General features: G+C 41.1%; 2 protein-coding genes across 4 annotated transcripts in view; one reads left to right on the forward strand and one right to left on the reverse strand.

Moving 5' to 3' along the window:
* LOC122758719 (epithelial cell-transforming sequence 2 oncogene-like) overlaps positions 1 to 18,988 on the forward strand; it is a 75,141-nt gene that overhangs the window by 55,187 nt on the left and 966 nt on the right. The window contains exon 22 of one of the 3 annotated variants that reach the window (XM_044013021.1): positions 13,278 to 14,421. The exons of the other annotated variants lie outside the window; for them this stretch is intronic. The gene's annotated coding sequence lies outside the window, so the exon portion shown is untranslated. Of the gene's footprint in view, positions 1 to 13,277; positions 14,422 to 18,988 lie in introns of those variants that run through there. 3 annotated transcript variants of the gene reach the window in all.
* The window catches only part of filip1l (filamin A interacting protein 1-like), a 72,307-nt gene that overhangs the window by 45,756 nt on the left and 7,563 nt on the right, over positions 1 to 18,988 (reverse strand). Inside the window, exons 2-4 of the mRNA XM_044012993.1 lie at positions 2,471 to 2,825; positions 1,404 to 1,577; positions 1,130 to 1,308 (exon numbers count right to left, since the gene is read on the reverse strand). Of these exons, the coding sequence (XP_043868928.1) occupies positions 1,130 to 1,308; positions 1,404 to 1,577; positions 2,471 to 2,815 (698 nt within the window). The 5' untranslated portion in view covers positions 2,816 to 2,825. The remainder of the gene's footprint in view (positions 1 to 1,129; positions 1,309 to 1,403; positions 1,578 to 2,470; positions 2,826 to 18,988) is intronic.

Raw genomic sequence — 18,988 nt, forward strand, 5'->3', positions numbered from 1 at the left:
TGATTTACGGTAAATCAGTCGCACACAGAGTAGTGGTTACATTTTCAACCGTAGACATGTTGCTAAGCTATTTGTGTGCACCGAATAACATTCGGAGGTTGTTATCAACTGGTATTGCTATAGTAAAAATGTCCAGCCTGGTGTCGCGCTGTGAATTCGGACATGACATCACTCCCACCTCTGAGTTCCCATGTATATGTGAGGCAGCGTTTTACAGTGACAATGGAGGACACGAGCAAGCTAAACTGTCTCGTTGTACACCATAGAAAGCAAAGTAACGAACAAAATCTGCGGACTCAGCTGTTAGCGGTGCTAATATCTTTCATGGTAGGCTATCGCGTGTCTCCGCTGGCTGCTACAGGGCTCCTGCATCACAAGGTCGTGGGAAAAGACCGTCTTTGATCACACCACTCCCACAGTGTCTGGGGAAGTGCTTCAGGAGAGCCGTCTAACTGTGAGAAACAGGCTGACATTGACTGGTAAAGATGCTCACACCGCAGGGACGGTGAGGCCGTTAAAGACGATGACGGATATTGCCAAAATAAGAAAGCGGCACTTACTATAATTTTGGGTTCGGCTTGATGTTGCACTTAGCGGCTGACTAGCGGCATGGAATTTAAAGCGTGTGGTGGTGTTGTCACCAGAATGTCACTTTGCATATCCTCTCTTATATACTCTGCTGCCTAGTGGATCTTAATGGAAAGAGTCAGAAATATATCACAGAGTTAAGCAAGCATAGATTTTTATCAGGTGATCCTATTGTTTAGTGTCTAAAATCTGTTTTTTCTTTCTGTCCTTGCTGGTAGCCATGTTGTCAGTGAGTGTTTGGCTCCCATGCCAGTTCACTGAAGGGGCTGCACGCTCAATGAAGTCAGCATTGATAATGTGTTTTATTACCTCATACAACCACACTTCAAAAACCCTGAGCCTTCCCTCAAATGTAGCTAGAGGGTATTCAAAATGAGTATTTACAGTAAATCAGATTTTTACAATTTAGAAAATATGAGCGCTCCCCTGAAAGCAAAATGTGATTTTCTGTTTTTGCCCTCAAATCTTATGTCATAGATTGTCTCCGAAGAAACCACCACAAGTACATTTACACATTGCAGGGCTAAACACGCACGCTTACCGCTCACGTTCCTGCTCCAGCAGGTTGGTGAACTCATCGCTCTTCTTCATGAACTCTCTGTGGTTCTTCTTCTCGTCCTCCAGCTTGTACAGAGTCTGTTTGTGGGACTGCTCCACCATCAGCAGCTGCTCCAGCATGCGCCGGTGTGTCTCCCTCTGCTTGTCCACCAACTTATCCAGCTGTGGAGAGAAAAAAAAAAAAAGAAAGATTGCTCAAAAAGGTTTCTAATGTAATTTTAGAAAGTGGATTGATGATATTTTGAAGTTGGCATTACCTCTATCATGGGCTTCTCATAAATGTCCTCCTGGAAGTCATCAGTCTTTCCCTGGATGGCGTCTCTCTGCAGAGCCTGAAGGACGTTGTGTGGTGTGACAAAGCCATATTTGGCCTCCAGCAGGGCCAAGTCAATTTTCTCTGCCTTCAGCACCGTAATCACCTCATCTCTGGCCTGCAGGTGGAGAGGATGGTGAATTTGTTAGATTCATCCTCCTTAGGTTTGCCCAAGAAATTACAGCATATACTTCCACAATATTATTTTCTGTCTTGGTTTCATGATACACTGATACAAATGACCAGCTAATTGATATTTGTCAACCTTGGTAGGCCAGGATCCAAGGTCACCACAGGTTTTGTGCATGGCAGCCGTGTCCTTCAAGCTGCAGGCAAACAGCTCTTTACCGGCTTTTCTGACAGCATTGAAATGTTGGCCTCGGAAATCTTGAAATGGACCTTGTCCATTACTTTCCCTTCTTCAAGACCAGGGACCTTGACTTTGCTGGTTTAAAGCTCATCCTTGCCCATGAGATGAGCTTCTCAAGCCCTTGAAAGATCCACTAGCTGTTAATGTTCAGGTCAGGTTGTCCACTTGTTGTCCATCTTGTGTTTACTTTGATAAACACAGATGTGACTTGTAATGTACTTATGTACACTACTGTACATGTTCAGTAATAGTACTTTTACTTAAAATGCAGTAAATGACTTGAGTAAAAAGTACTTTCACTTGAGTAGATTAAAATGTGGTCAAAGCAATGGTACTTTTTTTAGTGGTTGAAAGAAAACTTTTTTACTCTGAATAAATAATGATTCTGTAGGCTATCTAGTTGTTTTTTTTAACTAGTAATAGAGCAGAGGTTGCCATGTTCATATCATACACCAACACTGCCAAGGGATTCCAAGACAACGCCTCAGCTGCGTACTGGTCTGACTATGCTCTACTCTAAGTCGGTCTGTGGTCAGTGAAATGCCTGCAGGCCTGTCTGCTGCTGCTTTTTTGGCAAAATATTCCCAGGCCTACGTCCAAGTGTGCTCATGCTCTTGGGTCATGTCTGCAGTTTGGATTACCTGCAGCTCTCCCTCCAGCAAGCTCAGCAGAAAAACAAGGTCATCTCGGGAAAGGTCCCTGCCCTTCTCCTTGCGACCGCCTTTCATAGCACCACTGCTGTTTCCACTCCCGCTGGCACAGCTGCTGTTCTTGGTCATCTTGTGGTTCCGTTGAATGGTGCCGGTGTCGTTTGGCGGCTCACGGTGACGGCTGCGGTGCTCAGCCCTCCCTGAGGGCGACTCGCGATCTGAACATCGCTTGCGTGTGTCTGCCTGTTGCTGTTGCTGCTGCTGCTGCTGCTGCTGCTGCTGCTGCTGCACTGGCGTGGCCTTGGTTATGTCCTCCAGACTGTTGCAGGAACGCATCTTCTTCTACCTGTTGACAGAAGGAAAGATGAAAGGATGTGGACATTTGTTTAACACGTGTTTTCTGCAATGTGTTTTGTGTTCCAAATCACGATCCATGACTGCTGTTGTGAAAAATGTATCCACGCTGGAAGTATTTTGTTTGGTATGAAACCATAAACAATATGACTGTTTTTATTTACGTGTCATACCACTACTGTCTGAGAACTGGTGGAAGCATTCCTGAGTCATCATGTCTGAATAGAACCTAATACCCCTTATTTTTGTTGACTGTGAACATGTTGCCAATGTTTGTCTTCTCCTGAATGTGCAGAAGATAAAAACCGAGCCGAAAACCGCGACCCAAAACTGCAATACAAACCAAACCGTGGGCTTGCTGAACTGTTGCACCCCAAGTGTTTCTACTGTACATCTATTAGAAATCAAAGTCAGTCAAATGACCCTTGATTGATTGCTCCCCCCAACATGTGGAGGCTAATTGTTTTAATTGCCAGCACATGTTTCAAGTAGGAGCGACCTACATTATAGTCCCACAATGTTCCGGATCTTCAGTCTTCTCGCTTTACTAGCGCAATGTTACAGTTTTCTCCATCTGTCTTGATATAAAGTCACTTCCATTTTACAAACACAAGATCTAAACGAGATCTCAACACTCCTCCACGTGGGGGTCGCTGGTGTCAATCCCAGCTGACATAGGGCGAGAGGCGGGGGTCACACCCTCGACAGTTCACCAGTCCATTGCAGGGCCAACACACACAGAGACGAACAACTATTCATTCTCACAATCACACCTACAGTACGGGCAGTAGGTCCAATTCACCTCTGCATGTTTTTGGACTGTGGGAGGAAACCGGAGAACCCGGAGAGAACCCACACTCACACGGGGAGAACATGCAAACTCCACACAGAAAGGCCCTTGGTCAACCGGGGTCGCATAGCCAATATTCATAGTGAGTCAAAAATGAATTGGGATATGATCATTTGTCATCTTTCCAGTGTAGGACCCACAGTAGGTCAGTGGTAGAACAAGTTGTCTTTCAACTGGAAGGTTGAGGGTTTGATTTCTGGCTCCACTGGTCTACATGCAAGACACTTAACCCCATGTGGTTCCTGACAGCAGCTGATTGTCAATTGTTTGAAATTGGGAGCTGTGTTCTTTTTTGAAGCTGCTTAACCACAACATTATTTACTTTATTTGTTTTTGTTTTTTTTAAAAAAGAGAAAGGCTGCCACATTTCTTTGTGCCGTGGCAGTGCCGTGTACCGACAGGACTTTGTATTACAGATGTTGATTGGCGGTGTGATGTGTTTGGACCTGAGAGTAATTAGAATAAAGGACTCAGTGAGCTATGAAGAAAAAGCATTGTGGCTGTCGACCAACGTCTGTCCGTATACACTGTTCCTCCTGTGTGACATCTGGTTTATGAATGGGCCACTCAGTGACTCACTGACATCCATCAAACCATAATAAATACATACATGGTGTAAGCAGCAAACCCCGGCAAAAGACTTGTAAGCTAAATGTAAGTCTTTTTTTTTTTTTTTACAGGATTATGTTCGACTAAGCAAATATATTCAAACGGCCAACAAGCAGAAACAAAAGCGTGCAGAGACTCATTTCTGTGTTTGATGTGAGAGGGAACATTCTGCCCGAAAGCATTACATCACCATCTATCCAACATGTTTCCTACTCACTCGCTGCTCCAACTGCAGATGCATTTACAACAATGCACTGGCCTTTATTTTGTCATTAGTGAGTTTTGGAAACACAAAAGTGATGATATCAGTCTTGACAGTAAAAATGGCTTCCTGGTCGCTCGGGAGTGAGCGACGGCGTGGGCTTTTATCTGTGCTTTAGTGACCGACCACAGGAGTAGATGTGAGTTTGATGATTGCTGCAAGAAATCATGGAGAAAATAAATAGGAGCATAAATTCACTGAAACTGCAAAAATAAAGGTATTGTAGTGCTTGTAAAAACTGTACTCACTGTATTTGATGTAAAGTGGAGTCTACCAAGATGTATATTATACTTTTACCACTTAGTTTATATGTGTTATTAGGGAGCGTTTGTGTGTGTACAGCAGCAGAGCAGTGGCAGGCGGGGACAAGACGTGTTTGTCCCGTCCAAACTGTTCAACAACCGGGTTCACTTGTGAAGCTTCGTCGTGTCTTTAGTCATAATCCAACCTAGCCGAGTACCTGGTGGTCTGTATCTTTCATTAAACCCTTTCTTTTTTTCCGTTTAATGTCTGCCCAATTAAACTAAGTTCACAAAATGACATAATTCAGGATAATTCCAGGGTTGCCACTGAGACATAAATGATAATCTCGCTCCTCAGGCGAGGAGACCTGAGACAGTTTAGATTGGAGCTCAGGAACAACGTGTCGGAGCCTCCCGTGGTGTGAGTCGAGCCTCTGTGTGAGGCCCCCTGACAGTTATGAGCAAGAACGATGGCTGGGTGATTGCATTGTGAATACTCTAGGCATGGCGCCACATGATTCAGAGCTGAGGTAATTCCCTGCAGTCTAAGACAGACTCCACATCGGCTCACTCAGAGTCACAGGCGATAGAGGGAGTGAGTGTGTGTTTGTACAGATTTAGGTAATGTGCGTGCATTTCTGTGCAATTTGTAAAGGATAGAGTTCTGTTAGTTTGTTGTGCGTAATCCTACCCAGAGCTTCATTAGAATGACAAATAAATGAACTGGATAGACATTCGTCAGCGCACACTGACACACACATGCACTCGAGGAAACAGCCATGAGCCGCGATTGTGCAACGAAACCAAGGGTCACAGACATGTAACTGAGCCCCGCAAGTATCACATATCTGCAAAATCTCCGAGATGGATCACAAATATATCACGTAGTTCATAAGAAGGTTCAGTGAGGGGACAGGAAAACGGCCTCACGTTGGATTTGTGTCTCCAAACTGTTGTAGTGGGGATGGAATAAAGAGGGCTGCTACAGAAAAAGGGTGTTGTATCTTACCATCAGTGATGGTCCGTGTTATTGGTTACTGGAAACTTCAACTTGGAAACACTGGAATGGTGAGCAAAAGTCCAAAAGATCTTTCCAAACCCCTGCTGATTCATGTCCTGACTGTGAAAGTCATATTTTGTTCAACTGTAGTAACACTGTGCACACACGGCACACCAGCAATACTGAAAATGCTTAAGATGTACTAACATTTTAACAACATAATGAGCTTTGAGGAACACAATCTCAAATGTACAACCTTTTTTTAAAGGTGCAGTGTGTAAAATGCAGGTTTTATTGATAGATATCCAGTATGTTACCTGTATGTATTCTTGTGCAAGTGTAAAATGACTTTTCGATTGGATTTGTAGCTGATAGAATACACATTTTATTTGCAGTTTGGACATGGTTCATGTTTCTGCAGCAGCCCAAATGGACTAACCAGTCAGATTACGCATTTTGCGTAATTAAGACAAACAGCTTGAGGATTAATTAGCCAATTTTAAAGCATCAGTATCCGTGGGAACACAATCAGCTGACAGACAACTCTTTGGCAACCTTTCTGCTAGATGTCACTAATTCTCAAAACTGGTTTCAAGTTAAACCCTTGAGAATTGTTATTTGGACCTGAGTTACAAATGTTTGGAGTTTAAAATCTAACCCCCCCAAAAAATATGATGTCATCAATAGTTGCCAGTTGTTTTAATGTTAGCATAAAATATTCAAAAGAGGTTCAACAAACCATTGTAAAAACAACAAAACATGCTGTTGTGAGTTGTTGTTATTTTGCCTTTGTTGGCTCTAGCTTCAAAAATGTCTTTTGGTACATATAGTACAATAGACTTCAAACAAGTTGGTTTGTGTCGCTAAGCAGTTTTATCTTTATAATCCCATCATCTGCTCTCAGTTTAACGGCAACGTAATTCAAATCTACATTAAACAAAGACAGACAAATATGTTTCAGCCATCATCGCTTGCAGAAGACAACAACACAGGCTCTCAAAGGCCTTGTGTGAGCTCATATTTTCCCCCCGTGATTGTGTCGTGTTGTGTCATCAGCTCGGAGAATGTGTGAGACAGAAACTGCCAAAACACAAAGTTAATTAACCACGAGCCCGCAAAGTAATCAGCGCCATTTACATCACATGAAACCAGACGTGAATCTGTCACCAGTGAAGGAATAGTACAAAAAAAAAAGTATTTCAAATGATGTCATGGCGTTACTCAGTTTTCATCCCACAGTATCGTGTTGGTACCTGAATGCAGTACATCATGATCTCTGCATCTTTTGAATCACTAATAGACAATCAGAGCATGAATGAGCAGGTGTGTGACATGTGTGAAACTGCCCCGAGTTGACTCAGCCGCACTTTGTCCTCGTAATAATCCCATCAATCTGATGTCGGCTTGAACCCGGTCCAGTCATTTTTCATTCTGTGAGTTTGGAGCCGAGCCAGTGGGTGACGCTGGGATTAACAGGTGTTCACATCTTATGCAACATAATGAAATGAGTCATTTCTAGCCTATATTTGCTTTGTAGGATCACATCAACACATATACATATACAGACAAAACAAACTGCAACGTCTGCTCACATGCTACTACACCGTCTTTACCACGTTACCTGTTCTCCTCCTCTTATAATTTTTGGCAGGCTGTACACTGAAAGGTGCAATGCTGCCCTCTACAGTTCAATGTTTTTAATCAATGATTTGTCTTTATTGTGTGCCTATTTTAAAGAAAATGCAATACATAAACAAACTTTTCTTTTTGTTTTCATCCTTGCAAATATAATATATAATATAATGTAATGCTATAATGCTCCATCTCGTTTTAAATCTGTAACAATTGAGCTTGACTTTAGGAAGTTATATCGCAAATCAAATTGCACTCGCATTTAAAGCAAGGAAAGATTGTAATTAAATCTAAATTGTTCAGCAACACAATTAACTGATGTTGAGATATTCAGAAATAAAACTACACATGGACCTTGATAAATATTCATTAATCACCCAGGTGATGCTATCCATTCAGACTTAGCTCAAAATTAGTTATATTAATAAAAAAAATTGGTAATTTATTCATTAATAAAGTGCTCTTTCCTTTCTTTCCACCTTCCCCGAGGCACTTCCATTACCTTGTGCCCTCATTAAGCAGTGAAGACAATGTGCGGAGCCAAACGCAAAGCTGTTACTGGAAACATTTGGCAGAATGGACAAGTCTAGCCTGGACCACCAAGGTTTCTCAAAAGGGTCAAAAGGCTCATTCATTCAAAGTTTTTATGCAGTGAAGTCACTAAGCAAACCAACCCAGCAGCCACTCAAAAACACATAAAGTCCCTCTCTAATGACCTTTTCGAGTCATTTTATCACACGTCGCGGCACTTAAAGAAAAACAATTACACTCATTACTTTGAGACTCCGTGATTGTGAATCTTTACACAGCCACACTCACGTGCATAAAAAGCCCATTCCCACATGTTTCCCAATCTCTCCCTTAAAGTTCAAGCTCACCAGGACGTCAGGATCTTTTAAAATGAGCACTTAAAAAAGAAAAAGATGTCCCTTTAGTGATGACTTCACTTCTCATGTGAGCTGAGAGCAAAGCAGAGGGGCGGGCCGTTAAAAAACAAGAGGGGTGAAAGGTGAGGAAACAGGTGTGCCACTAAAAAAAAACAAAAAACCTATACCTTCTTCACTCGACACATGCACATGCGCAGCCCGAGTGGTGCGCTTGGCATGCGAACGGTAATGCTCAGAACACATGCATACATGTACAGAGCCACCGCTGCACACACACACACACACACACACACATAGAGAGAGAGTAAATTCCTGCAGCCTGACATCACGCCGCTGTCAGAATGATTGAGGAGAGGAGAAGCGCGGATCAAAAGAGAGCGGGGGGGAAAGGGGAAGATGTAGAAGCAGCAGTATATCCTGTGGTGGCTCTGCAGCTTAGTGTGCACACATTGCCTTGATAAGATTCTGTAATCTGTAACGTTTTTTAACCTCTATAAAATCCCGCTGGATAAACAACAGCATTAATGGTGTCACTATAGAAGCTACACAACTTCTTTCATTCCGCAGAGACATGCATATGTACAGTATATGTGTCCCTTTCACCACTTACTTAATGCATTTTCTTTTGTTTGTCCATAAATATTTAAACTATATACAGCCAGCAGTAGCATTGGCATGAATCTGATGTGAAATTTCAAGGTTTTGCTTCGTTTTTCTACTGTTTGTGTGACATTTAGTCCAGTTTGTTGACATAAATTGAACATAGTATCCATACATATGTTTGTATAAGAGTTTTTAGCTATAGAAGAGGCCATTTATTTGTATTGTACATACTTCTTGTATGTATTTAAAAAGAAGGGTCTTGACTTACGGTCAGACGTGCGTTTCACCCGCATAACCCCGATATATAAAACAATAAAGAAGAAAGGAGCAATGGCAGAGATAGCTGAAGAGTGGGGAGAGTTAAATCCTTTCTGGCATATTCAGGCCACCGTAGTTCCCTGACATGCTTGGGAAATAGAGGTGTCAGCGACGTACTCCTCATTTTGTTGCAGTTATTAATTTAATACACATTTTGGCTTCTTCTTTTTTTGTTTCTCACCAAAACCTACATGAGAAGATCATTACTGCTCGAGTAGCATTTTTAAAAAGTACCCAATTCATCACGTTTGTTAGCTTTGAACAGCTGCTTCTGTTGGTTATGCTAGGCTAACAGCTAACCAGGTGTTTGTGGACCACAGAGCGAATAGTGACATTTAGTTAAGCCACAAAATGGCTGAGACTTAGAGACTTTTAATCTTCGTTCTTGATTTTATCGAAAGTTGCTTTTTACTTTCGGCACTTATTTTTTAATGTGTTTTAATATGTGGAACGTGCCGTTTAAATGAACTCACTTACTGTTATTAAAGAAAGGTAGGTAAGAAAGAAGGGAAGAAAGTAGATATGTAGGAAGGAAATAAGGAAGGTCTGTAAGAAAGAAGGTAGGAATGAATGTAGGTAGTTAGTTAGGTAAGTTAGAAGGAAATATGGTAGGTAGGTAGGAAAGAAAGAAAGAAAGTTGCTGTCAGTGGTGATTAAACTACAGACTTGCAGAGCTCGAGTAGGTCAGAAAGCCCTGAGATACAAAATCACTACTTTCCCTTTTGGCTCAGTGGGAGGTTCAGATTTATTTGGCAGCGCCGAGTGAAAACATCTTGAAATGAGCTTGATAAGAATATGAAAGAAAGTTTGTGTAATATGTTTTCTGCTTCTTCTTCTTCTTCTTCTTCTTTTTCATGGCGCGGCACTCGGCTGTTTTGTGTTTAGCTGTTACACTTATGTACCGCAAAGTAAAAACACTCACCTCCTCGTACTGCACCTTTCACGACTCATGAATATCACGGTGATATATGTGGACAGACACTCGATGGGAATAAAACCGTCGAATATGTGCCTCTATATGCCGATGTTGATGTAAACTTCAGAAGAAAAGTATTCCACTGTAAAATATTTACAGAGATTCTCCAGTGTATCTACGTGTACTGAGGTTAGAAAGAAGTGCATGAACAGAGCAGTAAATCAGTCGCACACATATGTGCATATGTTGCATGATACTGTCAGTCATGTTGCAGAGTAGCCTCCTAGTGGCTATTTGATATACTTTCATTTCCTGGTTGGCCTCAGGACAGACAGTAAAGCACTTTTTATATATGCAGCCCATGGTAATGATTATCAGGGGAGAAGATAATAATAATTAATAATAATAATAATAATAATAATAATTGAATGAAAAGTAGCTCTGTCCTAGAGAGGAGGGCTGTTTTTGATAAATACCTCAGATTGTAGGTCCTCTTGCATATTTTTGTAAACATTAATCCAGTTCTACTTGTGTTACTGTAAATGAGCGGAGCTAACTGCACCAAAAGCATGACAGCGAGCGAGTAGAATGCTGTGCTGCAGGGGTTTACGTCATCCAGCCGCCACGAAAGAAAAAAAACCAAAACCCACTGAGCTGTGTACAAACAAAGAAGTGTTGCCTCAGCAACAGGTAGCTCAGCGATCAACAATCGGGCCTCCAGGTTGCACGAGGTGCCATAAAACTGTCGGGGATGTTTCCTGCCAGCATTAGCGCTGCTGGACTGTAAAGCAACAAGAGATGTGGTGTGGGAATTCCTGTGCACTGAGGTCGTCCACAGCTCAGGACACGCACCGTGGTTCCTGCACAGTGGCTGCAGACGAGCGCTCCGAGGCCACCAGGCACAGCGACAGACACGTCTGTGCTCGCGTATTCACACGCTGGTGCTGGAAGCTGTAGGATACGAGAGGAGAGATGCTCACAGCTTCTCAGCATGAAGGTCTCCCCTCATGATGCCACGTGATGCAATCCCAGGAAATCTCTGGACTGGGCCAGAAACTCTTAGCTTCAAAAATGGCAAGATTCACTTTCTGGCCTCCTCATTGTGCATTTGTAATTCTGATAATGTGGAATAAGCTCCTCATCTTCTCTGTATTTGTAAACAGAGATGTGATAATGAAACCTCACTCTCTTCATGGGGTTGAAAAACAGTACACAGTGTGATATCAGTGGGAAAATCAGACCTCAATCCTTTTGCAGGACTAGCGTACTGCACTAAGAAGTGGAGGAGCACTTCCTCTTCACCAGGGGGCGCCATGTTGCCGTTACAATGGGAATCTTCAGCAGTCTCAGTTTCTATGTGACAAATCTCAATACATTATGTACAATTTCTAAGTAAATGACATTTTATTCACCTAAAAATAATTGAACCTAGTGTAAAATCTGTGAATCTCAATCACAGATCGATAACAGATGGAAGGAACTCATATCATATAATCCTCTGCTATTTCTCTCTGGTGTTTGTCTTTTTGGCCATGTTAAAAGTGATTTCATCTTATTGTGTCTACTTTTTACTTGATTTATTTCCACATAAAGCTTCTTAAATACTCAAATGTAACACATTTCCTCCAACTTCCCTCCGATTTTGAGCAGCATGAACCTTTCTTTACCGACTGAAGCGGTGAAACTCAATGTGAAAACTCATTTCAGTCGAACCTGCAGGACAAGATATTCCACTTTTAAAAGAAGAAGACAGAATCTGAGCCAAAACAAACATGTCCATGACCTCTGACCTCTGAGTTCAGGTGATGCGTCCTGTGGGAAAATACGGGACGGGAACGGGGACGGCGACTCGTGCTTCCTCTGCTGCTCGGTTTGCGTTCTAGGGAGTTTTCAGTCTGGGAAAAGAGCCAATTGTGCTGGTAAACCATGAAATGAGGCCAAGAGTATGTGCACTTTGTAAACACGCACACACACACACACACATACATATGTGTGTGTGTGCTGGCTGGTTGTTTGTTTTGCTCCTGATCTCATAGCTGGTGACGCATATTGCATTTTAGCCTGTATTTGTGAGTGTGTGTGTTAGAGTTTTTACATTTAGGTCTTGTCATTGAACAAGGCCCAGCAGATAAAAACTCCATCAGTCATGGTGTTTTTGATTCAACCTCTTATCACCCCTCAAAGCCTCAGAACCTCAAAACCAGACTCTATGTTTAGCCCGAGCCGACGTCAGTCTCAGTACGTGATTTAAAGACGCCCAACCTGTGTAGGTGCTGCGCGCTCAGTGTCATCAGACTGTAACCTTGTCCGGTTCATCCAGTGCACTCATCGTTATATTTCTGTAAGAAATATCCAGTATCTGTAATCAGATTAAGAAGTTAGGAGGATAAATGATCAAATTCAGTGAGTTAGGGTCTTTTTAAGAGGAGAATCTTAATATCAGTGGGACTTTCCAAGTCAAACAAATGGTTAATTAAAAATAAAAGCTGCTAAACTTGTTTCCCGTGTGGCTGCAGGTTTAAATAGTTCTTAAAATGGTAAAGAAATATCTTGTCATATGTCACGATCCCTAAATAAAAGCTACATGTATCATATTTAAAGGTCCAATGTATAAGATTTAGGTTCAATTGTTTTCATTTGACATAAATAAACCACTGTGTTTATAACAGTGGCCCGCAAAGGACAAATTAAACATCTTTTGATGCTAACTGAAGGCTCCATAGGAACTTATACTAATAAATGATGCCTAATTTTGTGGAATGTGGAAGCGCTGCGTGAAACTCCAGATGTTATTGCACAAAAATAGCACAGCTTTATTTATGTCAAGGGTCAAATATCAGAGCATTCCCATAAGTATATTTGTAAGAATGTATATTCCTTTATAGATAAAGTCATTTCAGGAAGCCTTTTCATATGTGTACAATATTCAAGGGTCTTGCTTTCCAGAGGCCCCCATCATGTACCACCATGGTTCCTGAAAATCTGACCCTTAGATGTCACTAAATCTTGCACACTAGCCCTTAACGAGTCCTAAAAGCATTTGAAAAGCATCCACGTCTATTTGAAATCTAAACGTCGCCCTTTTCATTCCCCTCCGCTTCATCCCCCCGCCCCCGTCTCTAAAGGTTCCTGTGTGCCCAGCATGACAGAGCAGCTCCAGACAGATCCGATGGTAGGAAGGTGCGAATAGCTGAAACCGACTCTGACCACAAGGGCCACCAGGGAAGAAGACAAATCACCTACAAGCCCCCAAACATCCCGACACTCTGATCCTTTTCCACCGGAGATAAACAAGCTCCGACGGACGAGTTCACGATCACACGCACGGCAAACTCTCTCCCAATATGGAAGGGTTGTTTTGTTGTTTTTTTGTGCGTTTATGGGAACTGAGTCACACCCTCAAACATCAATGACACTTGGATTGAAGCGTCTTGAGTTAGACTTAGGTTAATAAATATATCAGTGCTGATGTGAGTAGACTTTGGGGCTCAAGTAGCCACATATACTGTAACAAGAAGTCACAATGCAATAAAATGACATAAAACATGATTGAACAAGTTTGTGCCTTAAAATAATCTAAGAACTAATCCAGTGGATTATCAGAATACTAGGCTGTAAAGGTATTCTTTCATTACTTTTAAAAATATGCAGCAGAAAAGTACATTTTTGGACAGTTTACAGATATCAATACAATGTTCATACTTTTATTTAGCTTGTGTTTCTAAATCAAGCATCGTAAATTTTAATATACTGTATTTCCAGAGTCACCAAAAGAGAATAACGCTGTAGTCCACAATTTTAACATCATAGTTAAAATATTAGGATTAAAACGGTACCATTTTGTTTTAATGTACAACATGTCTGTGATAAAAGCCTTTACTTTTATTCAGGGTTTATTGGTTTACACTGTTCAGCCAGCAGAGGGCGGCACTTTGTAATTTTTGGGAGTGGCCTTACAGAGTCTGAATGATGCTCAGCCTCATCCTTACTGTTTGTTGACAGTAAAAACTATAATATGTTTAGTTAGTGCTTTTATTGTATATTTTCTCATTATTAATTAATCTCTGGATGGGGTTGTTGTGGTTGATGCAGATACTTCATAGATAATCACCTTGCACGGTGTCTGACAGAGGAAAGAAGCAGCACTGCTTTCAGATAATGAGTAAGGAGTAGTAATGAAACCTGCTTCATAACAAATTCATATGAAGTATTTCTGTAAGTTCTTTTTTTTAATTTACAGATTCCTTTTGCATCACAAATGCATTTTTATTGTCAACTCTTTTAAAATCACCCCTTTTATTTTGAAATTCTGCAGAATGGTGACAAATATCATGATTGATATCATTTTAACTAACACATTTGGTCATTGGAGTTTTGAGACCCCTGGAATCAGGTAATTAAACAAATAAGTAAACAAAATCAAATCAATTCATTCATTCATTCATTCATTCGTTTATCGGGTGCATTCCTGCTCCATCTGTGAAGGATTGACAGTAGTGGATTACAGGGTCACAGCATCCATCAGCTGCTCCACATGCTGTCACTGTGCCACCCACCCACACACACACACACACACACACACACACACCCACACACACACACTCACTGTGTTGATGTGTCAGTCCCTGTCTCTGAATCATGTTTTTCCTCAGTGCCTTTAATTATCTGAGTAACATAAATTCAATAACATGACGTAATCTGATTAGTCTGTCAATCCTTTCATTCTTGTAACCAGATTATTCTTCTGTTTTATATGCAAATAAGCGACAAAAACTGGCTGCCACAAAAGAGTCATTTAATATAGGACAATAACACTATACATATATATGTACATATATATATATATATGTTCTCCACCAATATCAATACAACGTGAAGAAGTTTAAATACATAACTGTTTGCTTTAATTTCCAATATTGACTGTGTTAGTTTTAGTACACTTTACAAACATCCTATCTTCTCACTAGTGTCAACACTAGTCTGAGCTATAATAGCATCTGTAAACAGTAAAAAGTGAGTCATATAAACTATGATCTCAGAAATATATCTATTTTTTTCTTTTTTGAAGGGGCAATGCATTTGGTTTTTAACTGAGTAGTTGTCAATCGATTTAGTGAGATAGGTAATACTGATACATCTGCAGTCAGTGGTGAGGTTAGATTCCTTTGCCCAGGAATTGTAGGTTGAAATTAACTAAATGTGCATTCAATTCATTTTCTGCTCACAGCACATGATACTTGATATCATTTATTTGATATTACATTGATAATATTTGACAGTTTCTCACTTTCTCTTGTGTGACAAAGATCTAACACAGATTACACACCTTGCACTCTTGATTGCATTTGTTTTGTGAGGGTTTAAGCATAAATTCTTTGACATATTATTTTCAAATGTTGTGTTTTAAGTAGCTTGTTACTTATTTCTGTTTTATTGTATATACCTAAATATGCACTTTTGTTATTGATATGATGTCATTTACTGTCTCCCAGTTCTAGTTTTTCACCTGATGTATAGTTTTAAATCATTTTAAAATGCTGGGACTATGTTGTTATATGTATTATTATTATTATGTTGTAATAATAATAATAATATATCACGTTCTGCAGTACAATGGTATGATAACTCTAAACGTTCACGGACATTCACAGACATCTCCTGCTATTATCCTCTCATATGTACTTAATCATCTATTTTCCTCTAAATGGGAACACAATTTACAAAACTATCATCACATTCTATGAAAGAAGACCTGAAACTAGCGATTGAGACTATAATCCTGTCAGGAAAATGTTTACTGACATTATAAAATCAAGTAAAAGCACATTTTTGTCACAAACTTGGATTGCTTTTTGCAACCCTCAGTGGCTATTTAGTATATTCCCATTTCCTGGTTGGCTTTATTTGTATGTTCTGTACATAATGCATATGTTACAAGTGTATTTAATGATAAATAACATGCCTGAGATAAAACTTTTTAGCAAATGTGGACACCTTCAGAGGCATGAGAGGGAGAAATCTCCTCCCTGCTCTTACAGGCTCTATAATCAAAGTCACTAATGAAGTGGAAACGGCACGAGCGTCCCCTATTATCATCCTAGATAATGACTCTCACACGCCCGCCTCTCCTTTTTTTTGCCTGTAATCCAAACTGTCCAGCAGGCGACAAACCACAGGCTAAACTTAGAGGTCACCCAACACTGCACAGTACAAGAGAGGAGAAGGCCAGAGTTGGTCCTCGTCCAGCTGTACTGTAGTCTGCGGCAGCCAAGGTTTCACTCGCCGAGCGCTCGGTACTTTCCACCTTTCAGCCTTAATCTCAAAGCAGCTATAGTCCATAATAACATCATTAAAGTCCATTCAATAGCGGGACAGAGGCCTGACTCATCAATAATGCAGTCACTGATCGCTTAATGAGGAAAAAGGAGACTTTAATGTAATTTCTGCATGATTAGGTCATAATGTGAGTGACGTGTGCAGCTTATTTCTTAAAGAAACATGTGTAACAGATGTCGTGTTTCTGCCTCTATTGAATAAGACTGGATGATGCTGACGTCTTTTATGTCCGCCAAGGTCACGTTACTCATGTTACACAAAGTCGACTGAGGCAATTTCGATGGAGGGATGAGTCACGCGCCGCAGAGCCACCGCTTCTTCAAGTTCTCATGAAATCATTTCAAAATCACCCGCAACAACGGTAACAACAAAACACTCACTGCTTTTGTTGTGGCCAAGCAGATGATGTTTGTGCCTCGGAGTCACCGCTCTGTCATTGATAACCTATTTTAAAAGTCATATATAAATTAAAATAATGAATGTATTTACAGCTTTTTCTAACCTGAAATTTAAACTTGTGTTGCTTTATAAACCGCTTGCTCTCCTGCACCAGAGTCCATAGAGAAAATCTGCATTTTTAGCCCATGGGGACACAGGAGCTCCTGTCTCCTGCTTCTCTCCTTTGGTCACTTTGAGTCACTGAAGTACACCTGAGCGAAGGATTTCAAACACTGAGGTCACAAAACAAGTCATCCGTACTTAGCTGAGGAGGCAGCAGTGGATCCACAGCTCCTGTGTGCCGTGGTGTAAAATTGTTGATTTTCTCTATGGGATTTGGTGCAGGAGAGGAAGCAGTGGATGTTAATATGGATGCAGGTTACTTCTGATACAGAGATCATTTTTCAGAATAAAATGTAGTGATATGGATGTAGTCTTATATTAAGCATAAGTTCAGTATTTATTAGTGAAATAAAATCACCATGAAATAATTTAGGAAAAACATCATTTAGACCTGTTTTCTAATTTTCCTGCATTCACTTTATACTTTTATCATCAATATTTCTGGATTGTGATTAGATTAGATTAGTGTCATCCCACGTGGCATATAGGTGTTGTATAATGTGTCATGATAGCAAATAGGAAGTTCATTTTATTTTTTTCTCACACCTCAGGAATATTTATTCTTTATTTATAGTTATTTTTTTAGGTTAGCACTAACTGCACAAGCAAACACATGGCTCAAATGCTGCACTAGGTTCACCTGTTCTTATTATTATTAACTATTTATTTATTGTAATTTTTTTCACTGAAAGCAGCTAATGAGTCAACGTGTGAGCTGGAAAACAATCAGCTTCAAGGCTCCAAAACATGGAAATATCAGAGTTTGCTGGTTTCATCAATTGGGGCAACCATGTTTGGACATTCCATGTTCCAGTGTTAATATAAACACCTGCCTATTATGAGCTAATAAAGAAAATGGACCTGATCAGGGATGAACGGGGAAGTCAAAGGTCTCAAGGTCATTTTGCAAAATGCAGCTCTTTAGCTTTTCTCTGCATTTCTCAGGGAGCTGACTCATGTTTTCTCCCTTCCTCCCTTTCTTTGTTTTTTTTTAACATCACTTTGCTCCATTAGCCCGAGCGGCGCTGTGATCTGTGTATTGATGCATTGTCCTGCCCCACGCTACAGCATGAGTCATTGCTGCAGAATAGGGCGGGCGGGGGGCGGGGGGCGGGGGGGAGAAAAATGTTTGGTTTTCTTTAAATCAGCTCCCTCTGCATTAATCTGTGCCTGCATAGATGAGCAGCAGATTCTGTGAATGTCAGGCTCCAAGAGAAATATGTTAAATGTCTACAGTGAGGATGCACGACTGTTTTGAAGAGTTGCAGTCCATCCTTTTGTGGTTTTGGCCCCCCTGCACTGCTCGTGAGTCATCTTGGCTCATGGATTGGATCGCCTTCACTATGTAGACACTATGTGCCTCATCCCAAACAGTCACTGCTGCAGTCCAACACTGTCCAGGTCATTTAAGATGAATCTGTCCAGAGCTAAAGTGAGTAAATTAAGTGTCACAGGAGGTGACAGTGACATTTCTCTCTGCTCCCAACATGCCTGTGCTCCCTGCATTAAATAAGAGGGTGGAGAGGGGAAATGTTAGCGGGTCATCAGAAAATAGCCCCATAATTGACCCCGCCATGTGGAAAACGCAAAAGTAGCAGAGGCACGCTAAGCCGCCCCCATCTCAGCTGATTCCGTTCCTGTGGCAACGGCAAACAGAGACGCAGGGACCACCTGTGACGCTTTATCCAATCATGTCGCGTATGCCGGGCATTTCACAATCAAAGCCCGCAGGTCCCCGGTGACAATACAGAGCTGGATGTGAGCCGGGCCATGCCGAGGTTGGCGTGACGGATAAATATGTTTGCATTTGTAACGGCTACAAATCACGCGAAGCTATGCTGTCGCCGCGAAGGAGAGTTCATAGTAATCTGCTTCCTGTCAAATGTTGTACTATTTTTGTTGTAAAATTTCTATTTTTATCATTTGACTGATGTGCTGG

The sequence above is a fragment of the Solea senegalensis genome, linkage group LG2, assembly GCF_019176455.1.
Source record: "Solea senegalensis isolate Sse05_10M linkage group LG2, IFAPA_SoseM_1, whole genome shotgun sequence".
In the NCBI taxonomy this organism is placed as follows: Eukaryota; Metazoa; Chordata; class Actinopteri; order Pleuronectiformes; family Soleidae; genus Solea; species Solea senegalensis.